Source organism: Ovis canadensis, chromosome X (genome assembly GCF_042477335.2).
Source record: "Ovis canadensis isolate MfBH-ARS-UI-01 breed Bighorn chromosome X, ARS-UI_OviCan_v2, whole genome shotgun sequence".
Taxonomy (NCBI): domain Eukaryota; kingdom Metazoa; phylum Chordata; class Mammalia; order Artiodactyla; family Bovidae; genus Ovis; species Ovis canadensis.
Window position 1 is genome coordinate 21,463,568 of NC_091727.1, and position 13,863 is coordinate 21,477,430.

The window sequence follows — 13,863 nt, forward strand, 5'->3', positions numbered from 1 at the left end:
GTGGAGGGCTGTTCGCTTGTGTTAGTAGGTGGTGCGTCCTTAGTTTCTATTAAATACACAAATGAAAGGAAGCTTTTTCTTTAGGAAGGTAAATAAATATGAATGCCCAAGTACCAAATACATAATCCAAAATGTGAAGTGGGTATAAAGTGGCTTCGAGTGGCTGGAGGACTTGGTTGCCTCAGGCAAACATTTTATTATGTATTACATTTAGCAAAATGAGTGTTGACGAATTCATAGTCAGATACTTTCATTTATTTGGTGAGGAAAGACTTTACATTGTGATCAAACCATGCTGGAATTTCTTTCCATTTGATTTTTGTCAATGTTTGCCTGAATGACTCATGAAATTTAACTCACAAAATACAAATCAGTCTTTTAAAATGCACCTTTAGTGGTATTCTTCAATTCCTTTCCAATCTAGTAACTCTGGTGGAATAAAATTTTAACTCTTTCTATTAGATTTAAAAGTTAATATGAAGGAAAACAGAGGTTTTCCTCCCAAGATTTGAAAGGTATTGTGATTCATTGATTTTAATGACTGTTGGTGAGAATGATGTTCCCAGAGAGTATATATGATGATAAAAACATATTCTTATGAGAAAGAATGAAATATCTTAGAAAGGGGAGAGGGATGTTCTAAGATTTTAGGCATTCTGAATCTTTGACTGTTCTCCTTTGTATTTTTCTCATGCAGCCTATACTATTTCATTAGCTTGAAAATTATGTAGGTCCAAGCCCTTTCCTGAGGAGAGTCTAGGTGCTGTTTGAAATGTAGCAAGCCTGGAAACAGACCTTGGCATATGCAGGATGCAGGCGGCCATGTTTATCTTGGCAAGGGAAAGCCAGTAATTAACCATTAAAAAGTTAGGGTTGTGTGGTTGAAAACTGCTAAACGAGCAAACCATCTTTCCATGTTTTCTGTGGCTGAAGATTTAGGAAATTAGATGGGTTTATCACTGAATCTCCTATTCCTGCAACTGAACTTGAGGCTTTTAAAAACTGTTGTGAAATTTCTTGGCACTTGGGGTTTAGGCAAGTGTCCTATCCTGAAATTCACAACTGGGGGAAAAATGATAATGTCAAGGACTATGCACTGTGTGAGAAGTGACTACAAAGTTAGACTATCAGTGTTTTGCAAACACTCCCAAACTTAAAAATCCAAGTGATTATTGTTTATGTAAAAATATGTTCTCTTTTTAATGATGTTACTGCTGCTTGAAGCTTCTTTGAAATTCCTCCCACTCTTATGAGAGTTCTGAGGCTGTAGCATATTATTAGAATATTCTTGATGGCAGCATTTTTTTTTTTTGCCACACCATTCAGCCTGTGGGATATTAGTCCCCCAACCAGGGATTGAGCCCAGGCCCTCTGCCATGTGGAGTCCTAACCATTAGAATTAGGGGATTCCAAATCTTTGTTCTTTGAGAGAAGATGATCCTTTGGGATCAGCTGTAAAGTTTTTCAAGCACAGTAAAGTTCATCAAGCCAGTTGATGCTATTATGGGTAAGGAGGCCTACATAAAATAGAAAAAAAATAACTTTCCAATGTTCCCGATAACTTGGCTCTCTCTCACTTAGAATCTTTAAGAGAAGGTGTGATGACGTTGGAGAATAATTCTCCCTCAGCCTTCGCTACTCCCAAGTGTGGTCCATGGACCAGCAGCATCCGCATCACTTGGGAGCTGGAGCCCCACCCGAGACCTACTGATTCAGAATCTGCATTTTTCACAAGATTCCCAAATGATTCATTTGCAAATTAAAGTTTGAGAAGTATTGCTTCAGGTGGCCATGTCCATTTGGATGTATACATTCAGAGACATTTGCTTTTAAGTAGTTGTATGCTCTCAAATTAAAAAGGAAATGGTATTTTTGTCAAATGATATTTTTTCTTGTGGTGAGAACTTTTAAGATCTACTCTCTTATAAACTTCCAGATATACAATATAGTGTTACTAACTACGGTCACCAGGCTATATGTTACATCCACATGACCTATTTATTTTATAACTGGAAGTTTGTATCTTGAAAGGAATGTGCTTAATTATTTTATTATCTTCTTTCTAAAATAAAATAAGGTTAGTATCAAGAAGGTATTGTCCAGAATGATAAAATATTATTATTTACAATAAACTTTCTTTTTCCACATTAAAAAAAAAAACATGCTCATTAAAGAACATTTGGTAAACATATAGTAATAGACTGAAGGGAAAAATTTATGGTTCAATCACCAAGGCATATTGAAATATTTCATGCTAATTGTTATGCTCCACATATATATTTTTACTTTTTTTGATTTCTAAAGAAATAAAAATATAACTTTAAGATACTTTTCTTAAAAATAGGCCTGAGATGTTTGTTTCATAGGCAATTTTCTTGAATGTTTAATGTAACACAGGTAAAAAGACTGGAGGATGGCAGCAGAGAAAAGAACAAAGAAAAAGCAGGCTCCTCTTAGAATGTGGGTTAATAAATAACACAAATTGCCACACTGGCAGGTGATATATAGGTCTTCCATCTCTAGCAGAATCATAGGGATACTTTTCCTCTGCTGAGGATACCTTGAAAGGCCTTGGCCTCCCTTCACCCTCTACCTTCCATCTCCCCACAGCCACATTTCCAAACGATTCCTTATTTCTGCTCACAGAGTACAGCCATAATGAATTCCCCACAATTTCCTTGGCTACCACAAATATTTTCAAAGGCTAAACTCATATCTGCTAACGTCCAGGTGCCACCTGAAGTTTATGAACAGGGCACCCCTCCAAACATTTGCAGAAAGTTGCCAGCCAGGCGGGGGAAATACATTGATGAAAAGCTACTTAGGTCTTGTAGGGTTTCTGTTTTGTTTTGTTTTGGTGGAAGTAGTTGGAAACTTGGTCCACCAAGCTGTATCTGTGTGGTAGCTGGGCTGGGCCTGCTGGGAGGCGGGTGTGGAGTACAGGACAGGCAGATAATGATTCTCTTGACAGAAAAAAAAATCACTGTTACTCTTCCTCCTTTTATGGGCTGTATCTATATGAATGGTTTAGATAAGATGCAGAACTTTAAATGCCACATATGCTAGCTTTCTCCTTACACTCTGGATTTAGTCCAAATGACACACTCTATAACTTTCCATTTTCCCATCACTAAAATGAGAATGTAGTTGTAAACAAAAAGTGAAATGATTAGACTTAAACCACAGATAATCGGAGATAGAGATTTTAGGGATTATTTAACCAAATGGTTCTCAAACTTGAGTGTGCATCAGAATAACATGGAGGGCTTGTTAAAATGCAAATGGGACTTTCCTGGTGGACCAGAGGTTAAGAGTCTGCCTGCCAGTGCGGGGGACACCGGTTTGATCCCTGGTCCAGAAAGATCCCATATGCATGCTAGGCAACTAAGTCCCTGTGCCACAACTATTGAAGCCCACGCGCCTAGAGACTGTGCTCTGCAACAAGAGAAGCCACTGCAATGAGAAGACCGTGCACCACAACTGGAGAGTAGCCTCCCACTCACCGCAACTCTCTAGAGAAAGCCCATGCAAAGCAGTGAAGACCCGGGAAAGCCATAAACAAATAAAGAGATTAAAATTAAATAAATAAAATGAGGATGGTTGGGCCCCAACCCCAGAGTTTGTGAGTCTGAAGGTCAGGGTAGGGCTTGGTTATCTGCAGTTCTCATTAGCTCCCAGGTGGTGTCGCTGTGCTGCCTTTGCCCCTGGGACCCCACTCTAAGAAGCGCAGGTTTAGTTGTGCCCACTTGTCTTCATGTTCAAGCAAACCAAGTTTGGGAGCAACCAAGAGTCTCACCAAGGTTTCTTAGCTAGTGACCAGAGTCTGGTTCTGTGACACTGAGCCAAGAGGATTTTTGAATGTGGTGTCAATACAGGGAAGGATGAATAGATATCAAACGTCTCATAAGTGTGCCTGACAATGGGTTACCTGTTGGTGGTCTGCTGCAAGCCAGTCATTTATTTTGGTCTGTTTTTTCAGTGAGTCAAGGTTTCTTAAGTCTCCATGCTAAACCAGAGTACTGCCTGAAGCCAGAATGCATCGAAGCTGGTAAGTCAGTTTTCCACCCTGTGTCAAGTTATAAGTATGGTACCTTGGGGAGTGGAGGAGAAAACAGGTGGTATTTTTAGTATTTTGCTTGTTTGAGGTTTACCAAGTATGAAATGCAGTTCTGATGAAATTTTAACTTTACTTTCAAGTCTTGGTGTGAAGTGTGGAATATAGGTTTCCTGCTTTTTTTTTTTTCTTGCAATAAAACAGCTGTGCAGTATTCCAAGTCATTATAAGGAAATCAGAAAGGGGTTTGGAAGACTGAATGGCCTTTCTTAAAACCTGAAGACAGAGACCATCGACATTCCTATCACCTTAGCTGGATGTGGGCTGTAAAAAAATACAGAGAATCAAGGAAATACTTAGGTTTTGGGCAGTGGCATTGATTAAAATGGAAAAGACATAGGTAAAAGGGCTTTTAAACTCTGAGGCTTTATACAAAGATACTAGGTTAGATAGCTGTGTTATTAGAGTCCTTTTTAAAAACTTTTAAAATTGAAGTTTAGTTGAATTGCAATGTGTTAATTACTGCTGTACAGCAATCTCAGTTATACTATATATATATACACACACTATATATAGTATATATATACCTATACTATATACTATACACACACACACACACACACACACACACACAGTACGTATACATTCTTTTCCATCATAGTTTATCACAGGTTTCCCTGGTGGTTCAATTGGTAAAGAATCTGCCTGCAATGGAGGATACCACCTGGAATGCAAGAGACCTGAGTTGGATCCTTGGGTTGGGAAGATCCCTGGGAGAAGGAAATGGCAAGCAACTCTAGTATCCTTACCTAGGAAATCCCAGGGATAGAGAAGCCTGGAAGGTTACAGCCCATGGGGTCACAAGAGTTGGACATGATTTAGCAACTAAACCACCACCATCACTGAATTTAGTTCCCTGTGCTATACAGTAGGACCCAGTTAACCACCTATATGTAAAAGAGTTTACATCTGCTAATCTCACACTCCTTGACAACCACCAGTCTATTTTTTTTTTTTTGGTCTCATTCTTAAGTTACACACACACACATTTTTTTAAAAATATTTTATTTATTTATTTTTTTTTAGTTTTTTTATTTTTTAAATTTTAAAATCTTTAATTCTTACATGCTTTCCCAAACATGAACCCCCCTCCCACCTCCCTCCCCATAACATCTTTCTGGGTCATCCCCATGCACCAGCCCCAAGCATGCTGTATCCTGCGTCAGACATAGACTGGCAATTCAATTCTTACATGATAGTATACATGTTAGAATGCCATTCTCCCAAATCATCCCACCCTCTCCCTCTCCCTGAGTCCAAAAGTCCGTTATACACATCTGTGTCTTTTTTCCTGTCTTGCATACAGGGTCGTCATTGCCATCTTCCTAGATTCCATATATATGTGTTAGTATACTGTATTGGTGTTTTTCTTTCTGGCTTACTTCACTCTGTATAATCGGCTCCAGTTTCATCCATCTCATCAGAACTGATTCAAATGAATTCTTTTTAACGGCTGAGTAATACTCCATTGTGTATATGTACCACAACTTTCTTATCCATTCATTTGCTGATGGACATCTAGGTTGTTTCCATGTCCTGGCTATTATAAACAGTGCTGCGATGAACATTGGGGTACATGTGTCTCTTTCCATTCTGGTTTCCTCGGTGTGTATGCCCAGCAGTGGGATTGCTGGGTCATAAGGTAGTTCTATTTGCAATTTTTTAAGGAATCTCCACACTGTTCTCCATAGTGGCTGTACTAGTTTGCATTCCCACCAACAGTGTAGGAGGGTTCCCTTTTCTCCACACCCTCTCCAGCATTTATTGCTTGCAGACTTTTGGATCGCAGCCATTCTGACTGGTGTGAAGTGGTACCTCATTGTGGTTTTGATTTGCATTTCTCTAATAATGAGTGATGTTGAGCATCTTTTCATGTGTTTGTTAGCCATTCGTATGTCTTCTTTGGAGAAATGTCTATTTAGTTCTTTGGCCCATTTTTTGATTGGGTCGTTTATTTTTCTGGAATTGAGCTGCATAAGTTGCTTGTATATTTTTGAAATTAGTTGTTTGTCAGTTGCTTCATTTGCTATTATTTTCTCCCATTCAGAAGGCTGTCTTTTCACCTTGCTTATATTTTCCTTTGTTGTGCAGAAGCTTTTAATTTTAATTAGATCCCATTTGTTTATTTTTGCTTTTATTTCCAGAATTCTGGGAGGTGGATCATAGAGGATCCTGCTGACACACATTTTAACCAGGCAATATGTTCTGTGACTTACATGTGCCATCTCACAAAGTCTTCATAAGAACCCCATGAAGTTGGTGCTATCACCTGGCCCAACTGCAGATGAGGAAATGTAGGCTTCCAAAAGCTAAATAGCTTGCTAAGGGTCATAACCTGAGTTAGCGGCAGGGCTGGGCTTCAAGTTCATGTCTGGCTCTGGTCCATCTGTGCCCGTGTGCCAGAAGCCATGCCAGGTAACTTTCTTGGATCCTAGTCCTGTCTTGCTCCATTTTTTCATAACATTAGACCTACTGGAGTCTAGTGACTAGACAACTGTTGCAGCTTTTTTATCTTGTCCCAGAAAGGGTGAAAAAAAAGTGCAAATTCCCAGGTTCTTTCTCGTTCCCAGCAGAGCAGATGACCCAGGGTTTTCTCCAGTGGAGCGAGGGTGACCTGGAGTAGGATGAAGGACCAGGTAGGATTATCAGAGGACAGCTTTTAGACCTGATGTCCCTTTGTGCTTTGGCTATGGAACGGGTCTCGCAGATGTGTTAAATTTACATTTTTGAACTCAAACTTTCAATTTGAGTTTACTGGAGTTTTTGTATAGCGGACCACTTATTTCATGAGTTTTGTCTATACTACGAATCCAATAATGAAAAAGTAAAGCCTGAAGAATGACACTGATCCCGTTGCTTTCTGACAGCTTGTTTCCCTTGCTAGCTGTTTTTAGTGTAAGCCTTGCTGAGTGCGCATGCGTGCCTCGGCGCTGCGTGCATCACGTGAGTGTCTCAGCACCTCGTGCGTGCATGCCTCAGCGCTGCGTGCACGTCAGGTGCGTGTGTGCCACTGTGCCATGTGTGTCACATGCATGCCTCAGCACCGTGTGTGTGTGTGCCTCAGTGCTGTGTGCACGTCATGTGCGTGCCTGCCTTGGCGCTGCGTGCGTCGCGTGCGTCACATGCGTGCCTCAGCGCCATGTGCGTCACGTGTGTGCGTGCCTCGGTGCCGCGTGCGTCATGTCCGTGCCTCAGCGCCATGTGCGTCACGTGCGTGCGTGCCTCGGTGCCGCGTGCGTCATGTGCGTGCCTCGGCGCCATGTGCGTCACGTGCGTGCGTGCCTCGGTGCCGCGTGCGTCATGTGCGTGCCTCGGCCCCGCATGTGCGTTACATTTGTAGGTGCCTTGGCGCCACGTACGTCGCGTGCGTGCGTGCCTTGGTGCTACGTGCGTGTGTGTCTGCCTCGGCACCAGGTATGTCGCGTGCGTGCATTCCTCGGGGCTAGAAGCATCACGTGCGTGCGTATCTCTGCGCCGCGTGCATCGCGTGCGTGCATTCCTCGGTGCTGTGTGCGTGTGTGCCTCGGTGCCGCGTGCGTACCTCGGTGCCACGTGTGTGCCTACCTTGGCGCCTTGTGCGTCCCGTGCGTGCCTGCCTCGGGGCCACACGTGTCACGTGCATGCGTGTCTCGGTGCTATGTGCATCACGTGCGTGCGTGCCTGCTTCGGCGCCATGTGCGTCACGTGTGTGTGTGTGTGTGTGTGTGTGTGTGTGTGTGTGTGTCTCGGTGCCGCGTGCATGCTTGCCTTGGTGCTGCATGTGTCATGTGGATGCTTGTCTCGGCACCACGTGTGTCGCATGCGTGCGTGGCTCGGTGCCACATACGTCATGTGTGTGTGTGTCTCGGGGCTGCATGTGTGCTTGCCTTGGCGCCGTGTGTGTGCCTGTCTTGGCACTACGTGCGATGCGTGCATGCCTCGGTGCCACGTGCGTCTCGTGCATGCCTGCCTCAGTGCCACGTGCATCGCGTGCATGCCTGCCTTGGCACAGTGTGTGTTGCGTGCGTGTCTTCCTCGGGGCTGGGTGCTTGTGTTGCTTGTAGGATGAGGTTTGGGAGAAGGGCTTTCTGGGCATTTTGCGAGCAGGTGCCATCTTTTCTGAGGTGCCGCCTTTCCTTCTCTTTTCTAGTCACATCTTAATCCCTCTTTCAGAATAACAGGTGGAGAAAGAATACAAAGAAGTGAGGAAACAAGGAAAGGACTTGTTAATGATAGTGGTGGTAGTGGATAAGAGCAGAGAGGCTAACTTGAGTTCGAAGGCTGATCTGGCCACATACAGGCTGTGTGATCTGGGCTAAATACATAAACCCACCTATGGCTCAGTTTCACAATCTGTAAAATGGGAAAAAGAATTTTTTTTTTTTCTGCACTGGGCCTTTGTTGCTTCCCATGGACTTTCTCTAGTTGTGGAGACCAGAGGTTACTCTCTAGTTGTGGTGAGTGGACTTACTGTGGTGGCTTCTCATTACAGAGCACAGGCTCAATCATTGTGGCCCACAGGGCTTAATTGCTTTGCAGCATGTGAGATGTTACCGACCGGGGACTGAACCCAGTTCTCCTGCATTGGCGGGCTGGTTCTTTACTACTGAGCCACCAGAGAAGAGTTTTTAATTTATCATGCTGGTTATGAGAATAGAAGAAAACAATGATGGTGGTAGTACTAGAAGTGGAGGTCCATGATGTCCTACCCTTTGCCCCTTACTCAGAGAGCATTGTAATTCAGTTGGCAAGATTGGACCTGGCGTCAGTTCTTGTGATGGCAAAACTATATCTTAACTCATGTGAGGCTGTTTTAGGCATTGTTCATCCCTCTTCAGAGAATGTGCTCTATTCCCTATAGAATTATTAATGTGTTTGCTTCAGGAGTGCTACTTCAGAAATTGCTGGCAGTATTACATCATCTGTGGTTTATGCATTGCATTGCTTTTCTAGACTCTATGAGCTCTGAAACATCTGGCCTCAAGAGTTTAGCATGAGTGTTTGTGAAATTGTAATAGCAAATTTGTATGTATGGTTTCCAGATTTAGCTACATGCATACATTCAGGATGCCCAGTTAAATTTGAATTGCAGATACAATGACAAATTTTTTTTTGGTACAAGTATGCCCCCATGAAATATTTGGTAGTACTTACACTATAAAAGTAGTCACTTATATGAAATGTAAATTTCACTGGATATTCTGTACTTTATCTGGCAACTGTATTTATTTGGCAGTGTGCCTGACACTATTCTAAGTGCTTTACATGTACTCATTTAATTCTCATGAAAATCCTATGTGGTGCTCTTATTACCCCATTTTACAGATGAGGAAACTAAAATACAGAGAGGCTAAGTAACCCACCTAAGGTTGCATAGTTATTGCATGGTGGTGTTGGCATTCAAAATCAGGTGGTCTGGGTCTGGAGTACGTGATGAGGCTACCCTGCCTGAGAAGGGCTTAGCATAGTTCCTGGCACAGAGGGAAACCGCTCAGTATTAGTTACCACCCACCCCACCACTTTTAGCCCTTGTTAAACTTTAAAAAGTCAGGCTGGTATAAGGAGTAGTGCCTCCACCTCTACTACACAAATGCTAGCTGGAGACCAAATAGCAATTTGTCTTGTATGTGATGACTTGAGGAGTACATAGCCTGGCATTTCGCAGAGTTTCTTTGTCATCGTATTTCTTTTATTAAAAGAAGACTCCCTGAGTTTTATCCATGAACTGAATAGGGGGAAAGGAGTTTTGGTGTCTTGACAATTATGGTCCCTTGCAATTTTAAGTCACAGCTCCTCTGCAGAAGGTGCAACCCTGTGCCCAGCTGTGAACTGAGAATGATGAATTGATAGGCTGTAGCTGGAGTTTTTCCACTTAGTGGGCTCAGTTCCAAATTCAGTGTGAGTGATGTATTCTCTACTTTGTATCAGGACTGAGGTCAGAGCTGATCTTGCAGTTTAGATACCTGCAAGAACACTGAGGAGATGGGATACATTTGAGGGTTGGGGACTAGGGGATTTGGGAAGGTAGCCAGAAAACAGTGTGCTTATGTGAACACAAATGTGTGTGTAGGCTCCTCTGTGCGACTCTAAATATTGTATGGGACTGAAACTTCTGTGATCCATGTCCCTGAGGTGTCACACAGCAGATTCATTCTGTGACTGCAGAGCCTGATTAACCATAAATATAAACTAAAATGAAAACTTTGTGTCCTAACATATTTTCATATTACATATTAGTGATGAAATAGTAGCAGAAACAAAAATTGTAATTGGAGACAACCTAATTAATTTTGAAAGATAAAAATATTGCACTCACTTTGGCAGCACATATACTAAAATTGGAACGATACAGAGAAGATTAGCATGGCCCCTGAGCAAGGATGACACACAAGTTTGTGAAGCATTCCATATTTTTTGGATCAGTTCTAATGAGGTGGATAAAACTGGAGCCTATTATACAGAGTGAAGTAAGTCAGAAAGAAAAACACCAATACAGTATATTAATGCATATATATGGAATTTAGAAAGATGGTAATGATGACCCTATATGTGAAACAGCAAAAGAGACTCAGATGTAAAGAACAGACTTTTGGACTCTGTGGGAGAAGGTAAGGGTAGGATGATTTGAGAGAATAGCATTGAAATATGTATATTACCATATGTGAAATAGATCGCCAGTCCAGGTTTGATGCATGAGACGGGGTGCTCAGGCTGGTGCACTGGGATGACCCTGAGGGATGGGATGGGGAGGGAAGAGGGAGGGGGGTTCAGGATGGGGAACACATGTACACCCATGGCTGATTCATGTCAATGTATGGCAAAAACCACTATGATATTGTGAAGTAATTAGCCTCCAATTAAAATTAATTAATTAAAAAAAGAAGAAAGATAAAAATATTAATTTAAACTTTGTCAAACTTAGATTCTAAACCACTTTATTTTTTTTTTTTGCTTTTTGGTGGGGTGTGTGGAAGGATTGAGAGTGGTGAGAAATTTGAAGTTCTGTAGCGATTAGGGTGCTTGTATATTATTCACTTCATCGAAGACATAAAGCTGTTTGAAATTTTCATAGAATGTCTGGCTAAGGAAATAAGTAGCCTTACTTTTAAACCTGGAAGAACCACACATAACCAAACTGTAGTATGCATATCTACATTTATACAGATTATACTTCTTTGGCTAGTAATTCATGTTTAGCTGAAAACTCATTGGGTTTCCATTACTTCAAACATAAATGTATTCTGGCATTAATTTTTATACAATTAATTTTATACAATCACACAGGATGTCATCTTTCCAATGTCATTAAAATATTGGCTGCCCCTTAAAAAAATGATTTGGTGCATATCTTTAGGTTAGAGTGGTAGCCAACAGTTGAAAGAGAGTTGGAGTTTAGTATTAGGAATTTGGGGACCTTCTCGTTTTGTAATGAAAGATTTTTTTTTTAAGCTTGTGGATACATATTTAGGTACGCACAAAATTTCTATTGGTTATCTTCTGTATGGACTTGAGTGTGGCTTTAAGAAAGGAAAAAATGGCAGGTCAGTCTACTGTGTCTTTCTGTTAACTTATACAGATAGCCAATTCTGCCCCTAGACTTGGGCAAGAGAGGTGTCTGTCCTGGGCCCCTCATTTAGAAAGTTCCACTTTGCCCCGCTCTGGCCACACCTCTGCCCTGGACAAGGAGTCTGTGGGGCCAAAGCAGCAGCCCTCTCCTTCTGCAACCCAGAATCCCCTGTAAGATGGCCCCAAGCTTCCTTTCAGGGCCTCTTTGGATCTCTTCAGGGGTTCATTTCTCAGAGCTTCCCTAAATGTCAAGGGGTTCAAGAATCCATACCTGACCCTCCAGGTCTTTATGAAAGTAATAATATATTGTAAATAGATCTTTTCAACATTGAGATATTGCATGTGGGCCTCTGTTTCAGTTAGTCTTTGTTGTGGAGCAAACCACCCCAAACCTTAAAGGCCTGAAATTAGTGATTTAATATTTCTTATGATGACTTGGGTTTGGTGGGGTTCCTCTGTGGAGATTGCCTTGCTGCTGCTAAGTCACTTCAGTCGTGTCTGACTCTGTGCGACCCCATAGACGGCAGCCCACCAGGCTCCCCCGTCCCTGGGATTCTCCAGGCAAGGACACTGGAGTGGGTTGCCATTTCCTTCTCCAATGCATGAAAGTGAAAAGTAAAAGTGAAGTTGCTCAGTCGTGTCTGTGCCTTAGGCTCATTCATATAGCTGCATTTAGCTGGAGGCTTGCCTGGCCTGAAAGGTCCATGATAGTCTCAGTCACATGCCTGGCCATTGGTGGTAGCTTGGTCTTTCTTCATGTGGCCTTACCTCCTCCTCTTCAGAGGGCAGTCTCAGGGCTCCATTCAAAGGGATTTAATGTGGAAGATGAAAGACCTCTTAAGGCCTAGCTTTGAAACTCATGAAAAGTTGCCGTGCCACTTTCTTCTGGTCAAAGCAAGTTATAAGGCCAGCCCAGATTCAAGGCAGGGGAAATAGATGCTGGTGGAAAGAGTGGCAAAGTCACCTTGCAGAAGAATGAAAGGAATTGAAGGAAATGTCACATGCATTCTGGCAGACAGTTTACCTGTACACTCTATTTGTATTGCTGAAACAGATGTTAGGGGTGGTCCTGCAAAAACCAATAACAATAATACCAGCAAACTTTTGTCCACTCAGTCTGAATGTAGTAGTTTAATATGACAAAGTTGATTCAGGGAGTCATTTGAAGGGAAATGTGAAAACCAAGGTTTGGGAACTGGTTGATATGACATTGTTGTTTAATTTGGAAGAGACCAGTACACAATGTTCAGTGCTTGTCATTAATCCTATGATTTTCTTTTTAAATAGCTGCTTCCATCTTAAGTAAAGTAAATCTGTCTGTGGACCCTTGTGATAATTTCTTCCGGTTTGCTTGTGATGGCTGGATACACAGTAATCCAATTCCTGAAGATATGCCAAGCTATGGGATTTATCCTTGGCTCAGACGTAATGTCGACCTCAAGTTGAAGGGTAAGTTTCTGCTGGGGTTTGGTGATGCACTTTACAGAGAGCAGTATTTGACAAGAAAAACATAGTTTTGGATTTTAAGCATACTGCTCACTTTTTAACTATACTAAATTCATTTCTAAGATTTTTTAAAAAGGAAGATTGGAAGTAAAGTTATAGAATTCCAGTCTCTCAGATCTCAGTGCAAGCCTGGCATAGCTCATGTACACATTTGATAGTAGTAAGTTTTGCTGCTGAAGGATAAATAGCATTTAATTGAGGTTGGGAGCAAAGGAATAGTTAATGAAAATCATGTTATATCAGTATACTCATTTGTCTGTTATGGTCAGAGCAAACTTCATCACTTCCTCATTGTGTCCTGGATTTTCATGGTTTACAACATGTACTTAACACTTCATTGTCTTTTGACATAACTTTTGAGAACTCTGGATGACCTTGTTTTTGTCTTATTGTTCCTGTTAAATGCTAAGTTGGCTCTGGGGAGACTGTCCTTTCTCCCATGGCCTCTCAAACAATGACAAGCTCACACACACATACTCACACATGCCTGCACGCGCACATACTCTTCAAAAGTTGGAAATGTCTTTTGCTAGAGGATCTTCTGCTCACAATTGATCTAATTTTTATGCTGAGCTGTTGGAGAAAAGCACTTCAGGATGGAAGTAGGGAGATTTTCAAGGCCAAGTAAGGTGATTGTTTTGAGAAGGCAAAAATGGTACTTTTTTCACTTTCTTATAACTGAATTATGCCATACAGCT

The 13,863-nt window shown here is 41.8% G+C and overlaps 1 protein-coding gene and 1 non-coding gene across 5 annotated transcripts in view; both read left to right on the forward strand.

Moving 5' to 3' along the window:
* The window catches only part of PHEX (phosphate regulating endopeptidase X-linked), a 209,309-nt gene that overhangs the window by 921 nt on the left and 194,525 nt on the right, over positions 1-13,863 (forward strand). For all 4 annotated transcript variants that reach the window (XM_070291452.1, XM_070291453.1, XM_070291454.1 and 1 more), the window contains 2 exons: positions 3,980-4,048; positions 12,947-13,108. In XM_070291452.1, coding sequence (XP_070147553.1) covers positions 3,980-4,048; positions 12,947-13,108 — 231 coding nt within the window. The remainder of the gene's footprint in view (positions 1-3,979; positions 4,049-12,946; positions 13,109-13,863) is intronic.
* On the forward strand, positions 10,402-10,508 carry LOC138931307 (U6 spliceosomal RNA). Its single transcript, XR_011446549.1, has one exon. It is a non-coding gene; the product is annotated as a U6 spliceosomal RNA (small nuclear RNA).